The 17593-nt window shown below is 39.4% G+C and overlaps 1 protein-coding gene across 1 annotated transcript; it reads right to left on the bottom strand.

Annotated features, from left to right (window-relative positions):
• Positions 1–15308: 15308 nt before the first annotated feature.
• Positions 15309–15683, bottom strand: LOC306870443 (pro-MCH 1-like; the record flags this gene model as incomplete). Its single annotated transcript, XM_079417721.1, has 1 exon — positions 15309–15683. The coding sequence occupies one exon, from the start codon at positions 15681–15683 to the stop codon at positions 15309–15311; it is 375 nt and encodes a 124-aa protein (XP_079273847.1).
• Between the last annotated feature and the right edge of the window lie 1910 nt (positions 15684–17593).

Here is a 17593-nt window from a genome sequence, read left to right as displayed (position 1 = left end):
GCTTATACCATCCTTACCACACCTCAAAATCATTGTTTATATTTCAACATTTGCCTGGTTTTTATCATTAAAATGCTCTTGTGTCCCAAGCCTCCGTTACTAATTCTAAAAAGTAATTCTAGAGGGAGTAATGGAGGCCTGAGCCATTGATATGCTGACTATGCAGTTACCGGAGATAAATAAAAGGTAAACATTTTTATCATATTGTTAGTCATATTTCTTTGCTTGGTCACTGTCTTTGTTGGTTTTGGTTCATTTGCTGTTGTAAGGACTTTGGTATAACAAAAATAATTTGCCCGGGTGATGTTTAGACTTTAATGTAGTCGACAGACCTGGAAGTACTTCATAGTTGTGTGTTTACCGAAAAGCAATTGAACATAACTTGGAACATCCGTCAACCAATCAGAATCTATCATTCAAAAGCCCAGTGGTATAAATATTATTATTACATATTTTAACTAATATAATTTTTCATACTCAAGACATCTAAATTTAGTGATAAATGTCTGTTGCAATGTTTAATATGAAAATAAATACAATTTGGTTACATTTTAGGTGTCTTGTTCAGTTGATAATCACATTTCACTCCGAGAACAACAGAAACTCCAACTCCTTTTCATTGTGTTTATTCAAGCCCACTTCATGTAGGCTAGTACATCTGACAATTTGGAATCTCAATTAAAATGTCTAAGTAATGAAATCCACTTTCCAGAGATTGCACCTCGATAATGTAATTGTAATCCATCATCCCACATTGAGTTACATGTACAATACAGTCACCTCACATTGTCATTTAGCAAATGTTTTTATGCAAACTGACTTATAAATTAGAAACAATGCAAACAACTTATCATAAGAGGTAACAATATTCAGTACACAACGTCGAGTTCCAAGTATGCGCAAATTGGAGGACAGTTAGAGGAAGTCATAAAATGTAAAAATTAATATTATCACTCAATAAAATCACTTAAAATATCATGCAATTTACTTCATAAATAAATATTTGTCTTTTTATTATTTCTCAAAATTGTGAATTTGTTTCTTTCAGTATGTCTCATAATTACCGCTTTGCTTGTCAAAACTGTGACTTTATTTCATGTAATTGTGACATTTTTAAATGATTTTAAAATGATTTTTTTTTTACAGAAAAACAAGATAAAAATATGGAATAAAAAAGTTATTCCATATTTTTTCAGTGAACAGAAAACTGCAGATGAGATTGATTACTCTACCTGTGCCTCTTTTCTCTCAATCTATAAACAGACCTCAGGAACCCATTTGAATGAGGTGCTGACACAACCATGTGGAGTGGATAGAGAGACACTAATAAGAGCACAGCTGGCATCTGGGCCGCAGTCTCTCAGAGCCTGGAACCCCATGCATAAATAAACACAGAGGCATTCATTTTCACAATTTATATATTTTCAAGTAAAAGCCTGATGTTCTTCCTGAACTTTACATACCTCTGCTGTTCTATGGCACATGGAGGGAATAAATTGTTCTTTTGTGTCCAAGCCTCAGTGTTTGGTTTCATTCAGGTGTGAACAGACATTAAGACTGCTGTGTTCAGAAGCATCATGAGTGTGCAAAAGGCCCCTCAGTGTTTGATTTTGAACTTTAATATTTATGTATGTATATAAACCTACTCCATTGTATGATTGTCCCAAAGACATCTGTTGTTTGAGGTATTTGTCTAAATTATTTTCTGTAGTAACTAACAGGATCTATTGCATCGAGTTATTGCATCGAAATACCTTAGCAGGTATTTGTTTGATTTGAACACTCAGTGTGAGCATCTTGTCATGCACTGTAAAAGATACCTAATACTGTGCAGACTATTGAGGTATGCTTTTATCAGACCTTTTCACTTGCCAGATGATAAAAGAGAGTGAAAGGTGGGCTTTGCATTTGAACCAATATGTAATCACCTAGCAACCATCCAGAAGCAGCTGCATAGCAACACGTATAACCACCTTATCAACCGCAGTAGCATCCTAGTGTCATGCACAAGAGAATACCACTGCAATGTACATGATTAACTATGGTTTACCAATGTGTTTTTGTAAAGGTATACATGAAAACTGAACAAAATGTAACTGAGTGCAGTTCCAAAACCTTCATTTGGGGGAAGGACAGCAAAGTTTATAGATCTAAATGGGTGGCATTGTATTGACTTCTTTGACTGTGCAATGACCCCATGAAGAGTTGTGCAATCACGGATGTATTGCTGAATCATAGCTTGAATCATTTAGCTACAATATATAAACACAGATGTCTGGCACCTCTTCCTCAATGTGAGTTGAGATGTGGTAAATCATATTCTAGATCAAAATGTACATTTTACCATCTTTTGCTTTCATGGTGAAGAAACATTTACTGCAGCTATGTTAATGATAAGGAGATATGATAATGTCATAACATCACACTTCATGGACAAAAAAAGTATTTAGTGATAATGACTGTGAAAGGAAAAACAGAAAAGCAAAGTTCTCACAAATTCTGCCTGATATTTTTGTGATTGTTGAAAAGCAAAGTTTTTTTTTGCTTGACACACCTCATTGCTTTCATCAATCTTCAGAAAGAAGCTTTTGTACTTCCATACAGTCAATTACTACTCAGGGTCAATTGGTCATCCTTGCTATATAACTCGATTTAGCAAAAATCGTAAAAATTTGTACGATTTTGTTACTAAATTGTATGTATTTAATGAGTTCCCCAATTTGTATGAATTCATATTAATGACCTACCCCTAAACCCGCCCCTAAACTGAGATTTAGACAAATCATAAAAAATTTGTACAAGTGAGGTCAAACAAATTTGTATGAATTAGCCACCTCGTAAAATACGTACAAATTCAGACATGATTCAAAATAATTATTACCTTTTATAAACAAAAGATTAATTTATTATTTATCAACGGATATTCTGTCTAAAGGTGCCAGCATGAATGATGCAATCCTTAATTCATGAATTGATTTTCTGAAAGACACAACATCTCAAGGTTTATTCTCATGAGACATAAGAAAATCTCTCTCGTTTGTAAAACACCCATCTCAAAATAGACACCATTATAAAATAATCAAATTTCCTCTGGACTGTATTTTGTTTCTGTACACTCCCATTGTCTTATTTTAGACATATATCCCTTGTAACCCGATGCAGGAGCTTCTGTCACTCACACCAACGTGATTTCATTAATACGCCAAACTCAAATGACCATGTCAAACATTTGAGGGATGGGTGCTAATTCAATTCGGTTATACCCCAGCCTTGGCTTCATTTCCCAAAATGTCTTGTTTTCCCCTCACGCACACAGCAGCAGCAGCACTTATTGATTGGATTCAGTCAATAAAGGCTAGTTTCCTCTATTCTGATCCTAATGCACTTAGGGAGAAGGTCCCTGCCTGCATGAATGCAGGTTATAACAGAGCTGAATGCAGAGCACATAAATTATTCAGGAGCCGTGCTTCTGCTCAGGCCGCCATTAATGATGTCACCCAATCCCATGGAGCCATACACTGTCCCGTGGGATGTTATTCTTGACACTGCTGCTGTGGGGGTGCTGATCTATAGGACCCCAAGCCTGCTATAGATTTCCTACACCTACATGAATCAACACAAAGAAAATTAATTTCTAATAAACAATATTGAAAACACAAACAATGTATCTTGTCTGGCTGTTTTTTAACCTTTTCCTAAATATTTTCCTAAAAATTTAATTTTTAAGCTTATTCTATAAAATCTCCTCATTAATTGTTGTGATTTGTCCTGGTTCTACTTTTTTGAACATGTGTAAGATAATGTATGGTGGTATTGACTCTCTCTTTCCAAACATACTTTGGTAACAAATTATTTGCTTTTTACTTATCTAAACAATAATGTTTTCTACAAGGTCATTAAATTTGATTCGTCATAATGATACCTTCTACTGATCATTTGTATCACTCTATCATTCTATACTGTTGCACGAAATATTAAGAACACTGTCATTCAACAGATCTTGCAAGATAGTCAGACTGTCAGATGGTAGTGTAAACAGTTAACAGCAGCAGAGCCGAATGAATTGTATCTGTCAGTCTGCTTAGAGTTCTGGGAAGTCAGCTGAAAGTATTCTTCTTGGACATGGAAAATCAACATAGAAAAGACTAATATTTTGCCAGGAGCTTTTGCCACTGAATCAGAGAGCCCCTGGATCGCCAGACAGACATTAAGAGCTCAGAACCTCCAAATTATTGGCTTGAGCAGTGATCCATGTTCTTGTTCTTTAGAATCACCGGGAAACCCTGGAAAACCTTTTGAGTTGTTTCATTTTATGTGCATCCCACATGGAGTTTATACCAGTGGTTTAATAAAAATGTAACAATTTTTGTTGAATGCTTAAATATCATTGTCTTTCATACAGTCTACTTGAGCTAAATTTTAACCTGCAGAGCAAATCCCAGAAATACCTGTTGAAACTTAAGCATTTAATTTACACAACACATGGTTTTCTGTAGAGTATGGTCTACAGTATTGTGAATAAACGCAGCTATGAACACATTTAAGAGGGAATGTTAGTAAAATAAGAGTTATTTAAAAATTATTAGAAGAGAATCAGGATATTCAATCGCAGGCTGTTGCTCAATAATGTGGTGCCATATGCCCAATGAAGCTGTATAGATAGCAATGCTATTGTTTAATGGGTTTTGAATGGTGTTCGTACGATTACATTACAAATCAAGATAATGTTACAAATAACCACTCATTTTAAACAGAGAAAATGCTTATTTTAGCGAATGTAATCTCAAATGTATAGTTTATTTTATTTTTTTTTATACCGAATACTATACAGTATTTGTCATTATAAATTAATATGTTTATAATATCGTTATTGGTCATTATAGCATATCAGAGCATTTCCAGGAGTCCTCTGTTGAACACAGCTCTAAGCTGTTGAATACCAAAGTTATTGGTATGGCACACAGCCATCCTAATTAGAATCATTTGTACTTAGTATTCACTTAACGTTAGCCGGATTTTAACAATAGTTTATTATTGCTTTCCTAGAAAGTTCTACATTTTCATTCAAGGAGACAGATGAATAACAGAAGAATAAAATGTTTCCAGATGTCAGATTTTCTTTTTTAAACTGTAAAAAGGGTATAATTACTTGAAAAAATGTGGGGTCATTTTCTAAGTCATTTTCAGTCATTTTACATGCACTGGTGTTTAGGTTATCTCCATACACAAACTCTTGCTGTTCTGGCATTCTTGCAAATCATTCATCTACTTTTAAACACACAATTTATATATTCTAGGTTTTTTCTTCAACGAGAGAAATCCTGAGAGATTTCTTTCAGAGATCTGAGAATTTAATTTTGAACACATACTGAACATTAATCATGAGTCGTCAATGTCATGAGCAATAGCAACTGCTGGAAGTGTGAGTTTAACTTTATGCATATGGGCAGTATTGGGATTTGGGGTTATCAAACGGAAGTGCAGACGCTGACCAACTGCCTAAGGAACACTTACTACCAACCAGCAGAAACTTACCGAAGCACTATGTTTGATTAAGTTTTGTAATGCAACAATATAGTTACTTTTTGTTCCTTTTAGTGTGGCTAACTTTGTCAAGCTACATATAATTCAAAGTAATTACAACAAGCTATTCAAAGTTTCAAAGTGACTTCCCCTTTATTGGCTACTATATAAGGTTACTATATAAAACACTAATATACAAAATATCTACTACACAAAAAATGTTGGTAGAATCCAGGGCTGGATTTTACAGTGACATAGGCAAGAGTAAGTTTTGGGGCCCCAGATTTACTGCAAACTATATCTTTTTTTTTTTTTTTACTGCAAAATATATCAATATCAATAGTCTATATTGTCATTCAAAATACTATGAGTTTGGACATATTATTACTCTCCTGCTAGGCTAGATACAAACTAGAGCTGGTGTAATCTTTAGCTGTCTCACAGGTTAATGATATTAATTTAATGTGCAATAATTATGTGTGTGTAATATTTACCACTCTGCACTTTCAGAGGGCTGTGGGACACACAAATAAAGTTGACGTGTCTTAGCATATAAGAAGCAGAAACTCCATACAAGAATTTGCCATACAAGTAAAAAGGTATCTGTCCTACAGCAGCCATTTTCTGCTTTACTACTGGAAGGTATCCAAACAGGGCCACTGCTGGCCAAATGGGTGCCCTAAGCAAAATTGTATTGTTGTGCCCCCTGCCCCCCTCCCCCAAATATTATTGTTATGTGGTTTATAGGTACCCCATAACCTCTATAGGAGGCTCAACACAAGGATCACACAGCACGTCCATTGAACCCACGGCTTTATATATCCCCCCTCAAACAAACAACAGCAAAGGGTTCCTACCTCAGTAGTTAACCTGATACTACATCCCCCTTTCTAGACAAAGGATAATCTTTGTGCAGATGCAGGAATAAACATTAAGAGCATTTCTAAACTGTAACAGAGGCTCTTCCGATTACTTCTTATACTGCAAAATATAACCCATTCCATCATTAAGATGCGATCAAGATCAGTAACAGTAGAAACACACAATTATGGTTCTCAACTTTTGCTATACTGTTCAGCTATGAAGCACTTTGAACATGTGCGTCTGTAAACACTTAATCAACAACATAAATTTGCAGCAATCAACTTCTCCCTGCCCCCTCCCATAACTCAGGTGCCATTTCTAAGAACAAACAAAGTCTTTCAAGTAAGATGGAGGATTCCTTATTCGGGCTGGGAAACGACTCTCACACGCAGGAGTCTGCTGACTGGCTACACACTGTGCTCCTGGTGTGACAGGAGTGTGTATGGCGTCAGGAACCGTGCTCTCTGGTGCTGGCTCAGTTGAGCTGGCAGGTTTTCCAGGAGCCACAGGGGTTGGCGAAAGATGGTATCTGTTTCTTCGCAGAGTGCCCCCGGGCGTCTCAATGATGTATGACCTTGGCGTGCCGGCAGCAGACACCACAGTGCCTCTTTCCACTGTATCCTTAACCCACACGTGATCACCGGGGTGAAGGTATGGCATGTCGCGTGCTCTGTGTCTTCGGTCATAATTCTGTCGCAGTTTTTGTTTGTACCTTTGTTCTGTCCTTCTCAGGTTGTCCATGTCTGCGCACCCTGGGTTGAGCTTGGATGGAATGACAGGAACTGGCGTTCTTATTTTCCTTCCCATCAGAAGCTCAGTGGGACTGTATCCATTCGCCAGGGGAGCAGCCCGGTAGGCCATCAGGGCGAGATAAGGGTCGCTGGATTTCTTGAGGAGACTTTTGATTGTCCTCACAGCACGCTCCGCCTCCCCATTGCTCTGAGGGAAATGGGGACTGGATGTCACATGACTAAAGCCCCAATCCTGTGCGAACTGTCTGAAGATCTCGGATGCAAACTGTGGCCCGTTGTCTGAGCGGACCACTTCAGGTATACCATGACGTGCAAAAATAGACTTGAAGTGATCAATCACAGCTCCAGATGTTGTGGATGTCAGTTTGGCTACTTCAAAATACCTGGAGAAATAGTCCACAATGACTAGGTATTGTTTGTTGTCTATCTGGAACAGATCTGCTCCTACAGTGGACCATGGTCTTGTCGGGAACTCAGTAGGCATCATCGTTTCTTTGAAATTTACTCTCTCTCGGCTACACACATCACATTTCTCTATCATGTTTGTCAGCTCTCTGCTGAGCCCAGGCCACCACACTGATTGCTTAGCTCGCTCTCTGCATTTTGTTATTCCCAGATGGCCCTCGTGCAGCTTGGACAGGATGTCTGCCCTGAGTGACGTGGGGATGATTATCCTGCTGCCATACAATAGTAGACCATCTTGGATAGTGAGCTCACCTGAAAATGGCAGATATGGCTGGAACACTCTGTTAATGGAAAATTTATCTGGCCATCCTTCGACACAGAATTTCTTCAAGTGCTGGAGTGTGGGGTCGTCGTCCTGGTGTCTCTGAATTTCCCTTAACCTCTTTTCTGTAGCTGGGAGATTCGCAACAACAGAGTCAACATAGAGGTTGATTTCCTCCTCCTGCAATCCTTCTGCAGTGTGACTGACAGGAGCTCGGGACAGCACATCCGCAGTTGCGATGTCTTTGCCAGCCACATGTGATATGGTGTAGGCAAACCGCATTAGTCTCATGCGCAGACGCTGTATGCGTGGAGGAAGTTCATCTAAGCTCTTTGAGCCTAGTAGAGGAATCAGAGGCTTGTGGTCGGTTTCGATGTGAAAACTCTTTCCAATGAGGAACTCTGCGAACCTCTCGCAGGCCCATGTTGATGCTAGCGCCTCCTTCTCGATCTGGGCGTATCGCTGCTCAGTGCTGCTGAGGGCTCTCGAGGCATACGCCACAGGTTTCCACTCTGTGTCTGTTTGACGCTGGAGAAGAACAGCGCCCATCCCATATGAGGAAGAGTCAGCGGAGACAAGTGTTTCAGCGTTAGGGTCATACAATGCAAGCCCTGGGGGCGTCGTCAGTTCTTCTTTGATGTTATCAAAGGCCTGCTGTTGTTGCGGCCCCCAGGCCCACATACTGGACTTTCTCAGCAGGTCTCTGAGTGGTTGCGTTCTCTCAGCCAAGTGAGGCAGGAACTTCCCCAGGTGGTTTGTCATCCCCAGGAAGCGTCTCACCTCACTGACGTTACTGGGTGCTGGCATGGCTTTTACCGCACTCACTTTATCAGGATCAGCGCTGACGCCTGATGCCTCAATAACCTGCCCCAGGAACTTTATCCTGTTCTTAGAAAACTCACACTTGTCATTGAGCGTCACTCCCTCCTCTTGCAGTCGTGACAGTACTCTCCACAGTCTCTCATCGTGCTCCGTCTGTGTGGCTCCCCAAATGAGCACATCATCCATCTGACACAGAACACCCACCAGGCCCTCCAGAATGCGTGACATGCGTTTCTGGAAGTGTTCTGGTGCTGATGAGATCCCAAAGCACAGGCGATTGTAACAATACCGCCCGAACGGAGTTATGAAAGTGGTTAGCAGAGTTGACTCCTTGGACAGTGGAATCTGCCAAAAGCCTGCGTTGGCGTCTAGCTTTGAAAACACTTTTGCCCCAGCAAGCTGTCCTAAAGTGTGTTCAACTGAGGGGAGGGGGTGCTTCTCTCTCATAACTGATTTGTTCAGCTCTGTGAGATCGGTGCATATTCTCACCTTGCCCGTGCGTTTCGGCACCACCACCATAGGCGCACACCATTCAGTGGGCCCCTCCACCTTTGAGATAACTCCCTGCTGCTCCATACGGTCCAGTTCCTCTCTAACCTTTGGCAGGAGTGGGAGGGAGATGCGCCTGGGAGTTGAGAGGGAGAAAGGCTGAGCGCCTGGTTTCAGTACTATGTTGTACTCGCCCTCCATTTTTCCTAATCCACAGAAAAGCTTTGGGAACTCCCTTTTTACTGTCTCTTTGGAGTCCAGGCTAATGTTATTTATTCTGGCGACCAACTGCAGTGCCACTGCAGCAAGCCCACCTAGCAGTGGTGTGCACAGCCCCTCCACAACGTATATTTCCTCTTTAGTACTTTTACTGTTCTTACTGAGAGTGGCTGTGAACTTGCCCTTCACATTCAGACGAGTCCCTCCTGGCCCCAGCAGAACCCTCGTTGGCCTCTCCAGCCTGCTGAACTGGCCCTGGTTATACAGCATTTCGGGTATAGCGGTGACGTCTGCGCCAGTGTCAATTTTAAAGCGTGCATTGAGATTCTCCACATGTATGTCTGTCATCCATGGGCTGCCATTTGCGTCCGTTGACAGTGAACCCAGAAATGCAACTTCTTCACCCGTGTCCTCAACCACTGTAGCTACATGCATTTCACACATTCTTTTGGTTTTGCACACTCTGGCGTAATGTCCTTTTTTTCTGCAGTTATTGCATATTACCTCCCTAGCTGGACATTGTTGTAGGCTATGCCATCTTAAATCACCACATCTTCCACATTGTGCCTGTCTTTCCTTCTTTGTTTTATCTATTTGTTTGTTTTGCGGCTTGGGTTGCTTTGAACGTGCGCTATTGCGCTGCCGCGCGTGCATGCTGTCAAGTTGAGCGTTGGCGATATCTGCTTTAAAGTTCATTTTTAACATTTCTTGTTGCTTCTTTACCTGCTCGCTTTGTCGAGCTCTGTTAATTGCTTTCTCTAGAGTCAGTTCAGGATCGAGTTGTAGCTGTTCTGACAAGCGTTTATCTCTCAGACCCACAACAAGTCTATCTCTCACCATTTCGTCATGCAGAGCCCCGTATCCGCAGTGCTCCGCTAGGCAGTGCAGCGCTGTGTGAAAGCTGTCAGCCGACTCGCCCATTTCTTGCTGCCTCTGGTTAAACTTTGCCCTCTCGAAGATCACATTTCTGCGTGTTACAAAGTGAGCATCCAGCTTCCTCTTAACTGTGTCGTACTCACTCGCTTCCTCTGGGCTGAGGTGCAGGGAAACTAGTATATCCTCCGCCTCCTCCCCCATTGTGTAAATCAGTGCATTCACTTGATTTTCGTCCGCTTGTGTCTCCAATCCCGATGCGATGCGGAATCTGTCGAAGCGTTTAATCCACTTCGTCCAGTCTTCGGCTTTGAATGTGAACTTGTCTGGTGGAGAAACTTGAAACTGATTCATTTTGCCGTCTGTGAGCTCGCTAGCATTAGCGTTGTCCCCCTCTTTCGGTAATCGTCGAAGAGAGAGAAAAAAAAAAACTTGCCGGCGTCCTGTGATATCTCCTATTTGTAGACGTCCGTTAAGATGCAATTTTTTGCTTCTGACACCATGTTATGTGGTTTATAGGTACCCCATAACCTCTATAGGAGGCTCAACACAAGGATCACACAGCACGTCCATTGAACCCACGGCTTTATATATCCCCCCTCAAACAAACAACAGCAAAGGGTTCCTACCTCAGTAGTTAACCTGATACTACAATTATCACCTAGATGAGCCCCAGAGACTGATCCCCAGTGAAGACCCTGTCTCCAAGACGGCCATCGGGACAAGACCACAGGAACCAGATGAGTCCTTTGCACAATCTGACTCTGCTTTAGCCTAGATTTAAACTGCTGATTTTGTCTGGCCAGAGGAGAATGACACTATTTCGACAAACTATTTCGCCGTTTAAATACTGTAAAGCTGATGTAAAGCCACCCAGCTTTATATCAAGCTAATGTAAAGCTGCTTTGACACAATTTGCATTGTTAAAAGCACTATTCAAATAATAGTGACTTGACTTGACTTGTTGTTGGCTTAGGTCTGTTTTTAGAACCACAAAAAACATTATCTTAATACGTCTTTGTAATCTTTGTAAACTATTATTTGAAGTAACAAAACCATTTTAATTTGTGGTTACCACCCATGGGTACAATAACCATGATTTTTGGTTTTATTCATAGTAAATCCATGGCTAGTTTCGTAAGGGAACATGGAAAGTCAGAGGCCGCTTTTCAAATGGAAGGCTGCATCCTCCGGAGGTTGCATTTGTAGGCTGCATACGTCATATTCTTAGTTAAGTGTAAATTGTTGTAATGTGCTTTTGACTCACGAATGTTATGCTCAGTTAACCGAAATAAACCAGGCTTGATGACGTATGCAGCCTACAAATGCGACCTCCGGAGGATGCAGCCTCCATTTGAGAAATGGCCAGAGAGAATATTATATGCGTTGTTGGTGGTTACATTTTTACGACATTAAAACACATTATTAACATCAATAGCCAAAAAAGTTTCACAGGACATTATGAATGCAGGCTACCTTAAAGTGATGCACGGGCTTTTTTTTTCTTTTTCTTTTCTCAGTGCCGGATTGCTGATGTCTTTTCACGGGCATAGCTATCCATCAATTCTGATCATTTGCTTTCAGCCGCCACAAACATGAGGCGGGCGCGGGCGCAGATGCAGAAATGCTGGGTCACGTGTGATTAGCCTACTGCCTACGTCTACGTTCACCGTAAAATGCATTTTTTTATATATGTTAATGTTTAGATTTTTTATTTATTTCTATGTATATGTTAATTTTATTACTAATATAAATGAAAGTGTTTTTTTTTTGGTTTTTTTAGCAACTCGGATGGTGCCCCCCCTGGGAGTTGGTGCCCTACGCAAACTGCGTACTCTGCGTATAGGGAGCTGCAGTACTGTATGCAAACATAGTAATTAAAAGTGAACGAAAGGGAAAAAAAAAAAGTTTATGAACCCCTACGAAAATGGGTGATATGATTTGGGATAGAAAAGAAAAAAAACAAGCAATTCCCTGTTCAGTGGAATAACTCATGTTGTTAAATTAATGGAAAATAGGGTAACCAGATCACAAAACAGAATACATGGTGGACATATTTAAATTTATGGGCTCATGGTTGCTTACGTGTTTACATTTCTTTTGTAAACAAAGCTTCATACAAAACTTGTGTCGTAATATTCATTTAAAACAACATTCGCATGTTCTTCTATGACATATATATTTGGTCGACTAAGCCTTCTCATCAATTAATGTTTAGTCAGCTGATGGGAAAATCCCGAGATGTAAATGACTGGCTAAAGAGATGTCTTTAATCTAGATTTAAACTGGGAGAGAGTGTCTGATCCACAAACATTATTTGGAAGGATATTCCTGTTTAGGAGTCTAGGAGACAAATGTAAAAATGTTCCTCCTTCTTTATAGTAGACTTTATGTCCTTCTACCTTTAAGGTTTTGCAACTTCCAAGAGCGTGATGGATTGTAGCATGATAAAAGATCTGTTAAACACAGAGAAGCTGAACCATTTAGGCCTTATAAGTAAGCAGCAATATCTTTCACAGGTACAATGAATTTCTAAGTGAACAATACATTCAACAGATGCACAATGAGGTGCAAATTGTATTTGCATCTGACTGCACTTGAAATTATTATGAAAAAATGCCTCTTTATCTTCATTGAACAATGATCTATAAACAACTGTTCATTAGCATACTCAGTGTAAGAATTTCCATTATCATCCTCCACTCATTATTTTTATTGCACAAAATATGTATGACAGAAATGTTGTGTTTTCTCTTTCTCAGTCAGCATACTGAACCTCCATTTAAGGTTGCCTGTCGTCTCTTTTACCATCTGCATTTGACAGGATTAGCATTTTAGCACAACATGCAGATAAGGGTCACTCTCGTCTGATCATGACAGACATTTTAATTAGAAAGATACAGAAGGTTAATTCCTCTCTCAGTACACCCCCGTCATGCACAATTAAAATGTTCTGTATTTGTTTCAATGCAACCAAAAGTAAAAAAAAAAAAATGTATTCATTGTGAAAATGTTTTGACAGTTAATATAAAAATTAGCTTTACATGGTCACATGTAAATATCCAACTAGCATGGTTGGACTGAGTTTTGATTTCAGACAATAATAAAAAAAGGAAAAATGTAAAAAAAAAACGATCACCAGATAGGGACAGAGAAGAGTTTAATTTTAAACCTTACTGATCATATCTCGTTTGAGTCTGAAGAGAATATTTTAAACATAGGGTTATCATTTGTCCCTACTATACACATTCACCCTTTCAGACTCAAACTGGAATTGTTTAAATTTTTCCATTCTTTAAAACTGAGAGACCGCAATGCAAAGGGTCTATAGCCTACTCCTTTTAAAACAAAGAGCACTTTCTGCCCTCCAATGTCTAGTGTGTTGATAATCTTCATCAAAGTGAAACCACATTTATTGGCTGAGAGCTACAACAACAGAATAACTAATAGTGGTTGTTGTTCTTCTTCTTCTTTTTCTTCTCAATCAATGTGCCTTTCTCGTTATCTTATAATAAACATCCCCTCCCCATGATATGCCCCATGTGTTATTAATCAGGTGAAAAATTATATTCTTCACCTCCACTGTTGTGTTTGACCGCTAACCAATGACAGGAGACAGGGAGCACAGATTAAACGGATTACAAATCAGCTAAAGAGTTGTGAGGGCTGGAGGAAAAGTAATTGGATGGACAGAAGTGTGGCATTAATCAAAGCCATAAGGTTAAAGCGGTTAGCCAAGAGTGTGTGAAGGAAGGGAAAGTGTGAACAAATGCTGCCAAAAAGGATAATAGATTCCTTATAACGATAAAATGACGAAGAAGGCCACAGGCAAAGGTTGATTTCCCTTTTGTTGCATTGCAAAAGGTGTACTCACAGAGAGTTTTCATTCACACATCATTGAGTACAATTTGGATTTCTGTCCATTAATGTTGTTAAAAGATTCAGACAATGAAAAATCTAACACTCCCCATCCTTCAGTTCTGACTAACAGTGTTAGTCCTGCCCCCAGACTCTCACTATTGGTTGAGCCAGGCAAAGTATTGCTTTAAAAATGCCTGGCCACAGTGTTTACTCAGAACCTCAGTGTATTACTGATGGAAATTGTTTTTGGTTTTTTTCATCAGTGATACCAAAAACAAGATGGAAAATGTAATTGTTTCATAAAATAAAGTCAATAATGTCAGCCTTTAATCTGCTTGAGATTGAGATGAATCTGTCATAATATTATAACGGATAAATGAATTGAACTATGTAATAGTCAAAATGTGTCACGCTTTTCCTGTAAACAACACACTTAAACACTTGTGAACATGAATCATGACTATACATCTGTCCGTTTCCCAAACTGCTAAACCTATGTAAGTGGTCTTTGTAAATTACTCACTAAAGCATAAAGAATTCAAAATACTGTTTTATAATAGAGTACTTAATATAATGTTGTTATTTCAGGAGCTTGTTTTCAAAACAACTACAGTTTTCACAATGTTTTTGTTAAACGTTGATACTTGTCTACAATAAAATACAAAATGTTGGATTTCATTTTACACTTTCTCATTAGCTAAAATGAGATGCCATTTAAGTCCAAGCAAAACTGACTAAGATTAATGAATTTGGCATGACAAAATATTGATCTTTTAAACTATGATAATAACTATGAACTATGGTAATTCAGCATACATATGACTTGTAGAACTCTCTGCATTATAAGCTAACATTGTAGAAAATATTTTAATTTGGAAAAATAAAAAAGATAATGCTAAAAATAATCACTTTTACTTAATCAAAAAATCTATGGTATGAGCATTGATCACGCTACCCTCAGATCCCATATTCAAATGCAACACAAATGAAAGAGAAGTATGAAAAAGGAAAATGTTAAATTATAACAGACGAGAACATAAGACCTTGGTAGAATAATCTTTTCAGCATTTAATAGCATCAGCATCATTAAATAGCATCAAGTTTTACATCCTCTTTACAAGCAACACTAGATTAGAGAAGGCGAATCTGATTGCATTCTTTCCGTCGTCCCAGAAGACCTACACCTCCCAGCATGGCCGATACACTCGTCCCACCATGCACCTCATGGTGTCCCTTTTGATGATGGCGATGCTCGGGCTCAGGTCTGTTCCGACATCTCTGCGCTCTGTGCTGAGAAGGCTCTCAGGGAGACTGAGACGAGGGAGTCCTTTGTTCAGAGATGTTAGGGTCCTCAGCAGATTGGAGTCGGCCACCACGATGATCCTGGAGTTGCCTGGTGCGGATCTCAGAGAGTTCTCCTCCAAGCTCTCGCTCAAGCCTTGCAGATCTGGCTCCGTGTCTTCAGCTTTGGTCATGGGGATGGCAGCGGCTCTAAAGTAGCACTCGGACAAAAGTGCAACAGTGATGAGGATGGTACCAACGGAAAGCTTCATTCTTGATCCCAAGTGTTTCTTCAGTGTTGTCAGCTGCTGTCTCCTGTGATGTCTTGCAAGCTGGTCTGATGATGGTGGCAAATTGGTTCATTTTTATAGGCCTACCGGCCATAGTCTGCAATGTGCCACGTTATCCTTAGATTCACCATTGTCTTGGTTTCTCATGAGTATGTGGCTATTAACAAAAACACAAAATCTCATTGAGAACCTGATGAGACCACTGACAGAGCTCAAGTGTTTTGTTTGGTGGAAAGTTGATTAAGATTTCATACAACGTGGCTTGTGTTCAGCACACAGACTGCAGGGTTCCACTGAGTGGGCATCGTAAGACAGGATGTAATTCCAGAATCCTCACACTTTGAAACAATATGAGAGGATTACAGACCTGTTGAAGAGTCCAAGTTAATAATAACTGTTTTCTCATTAGAATCACATGACAAAGTCATCAAAAGAGGCTCTAGCCCTAGTAGCTCAAAATAAAGATCAACACCCAGCAGGAGGTTGTATTATTTAATTTGGAAAAGTGCTGCTGATTCATGACAATGTAGCAGGTGTTTCAATTTGTATCAAGCATCATGTCAGTGCAGCCTGAATGGGGATCCCGCTGGTAATGCTGCATGATACAGAGAACATCTATTCATTCATTGTACTCTGAATAAACTCACTGAATGAACCACACTGGCTGTTCATTGAAAACAATTATCATGGTAAAGCAGGTGATTTGTAATACCTTGGATGCTGTATTCTAGTACATACAATAACAAAACATTTTACCACCTACTAAACAACATATTGCTAGAAATATTTTTCTTTTAAACATTTTCATTCTTAGGAGTAAAATTAATGTTTACCTGTTTACATCACACCCTAAAAAATACTTTAAAAAAAATCTAATTTCCAAAAGAGAAGTTTTCATTTCGATAACACTTTCTGTCAGAATTTAAACTTCCATGTCTAATAATCCATGTATCATTCATTCATTGTTTTTTTTTTTTAATTATTATTATTAATATTGAAAGTAGAATAATTCGAAAACGGCTCCTTTTTCGTTTTTTGTTTTTTTTTTCGAAAAAAGATAATTCAACTTAAATTTTAGTTTTTCGTTCAGGGATAGAAAAATGAATAAACAGCTTGAATATTCGATTTCTACACGTGGGTGGGAATTAAACACCCCTTTCTGCTGATTAGTCAGCCAAATATCAAACCGTGCCGTCATCAGCAGTATCACGGAGATGGTCCTCACTGCAGAACACAAGATCCAGGGGGCGACGTTGGATCCAGATCCAACTCCTCCCACCTTACATGTACCTAAACCTACCAATCTCCACCCCCTAGATGTGGATCCAACCCCGTCCCCTCAATCTTTGTTCTGCAGTGAGGGGCTACTGGTATCACGCAGCAGAATAATAGTCCTCAGCTGCTGCAGTTGTACCGATTCCTAACGCATTTATTGCAACTATATTTAATCTATTTTCATCAAACATACTAATGAATAGCTCGACACAACTCATATTGGGGCAGAGTCTAGAATGGGCTTCCTTCTGTGTAGATATAAATTCTATTCTTTGCATCAGCTGGGCATGGCAGGGTATGCCCAGCTGACGGCTGTCATAGCCTACCCTGCTCACCCAGTAAGTCTGTTTGCTAATAATAATATTCATGCAAGAACTGTCATTCTGACTGACAACCGGAGAACAACGGATATTAAATAGCCTACTTTTAGAGTTTTATAATGTAGTCATGTGTTTTATTAAAATTTATATCTCAAAAGGATATGCACTTGTGCGCGGCTTGAGCTGCTGTGCACTGGCACACAGGACTGCAACGTAAGATTTTCATAAAATATAATAACTTGCCATTTTGGTTTGTTTCTCACCAAACCCACAGTATACCTTCAGAATGCTTGGAAT

The sequence above is a fragment of the Barbus barbus genome (assembly GCF_936440315.1).
Source record: "Barbus barbus genome assembly, chromosome: 5".
NCBI classification, from domain to species: Eukaryota; Metazoa; Chordata; class Actinopteri; order Cypriniformes; family Cyprinidae; genus Barbus; species Barbus barbus.
Note: the sequence above shows the minus strand (reverse complement) of the source record. Positions and strands in the feature narration are given on the sequence as shown.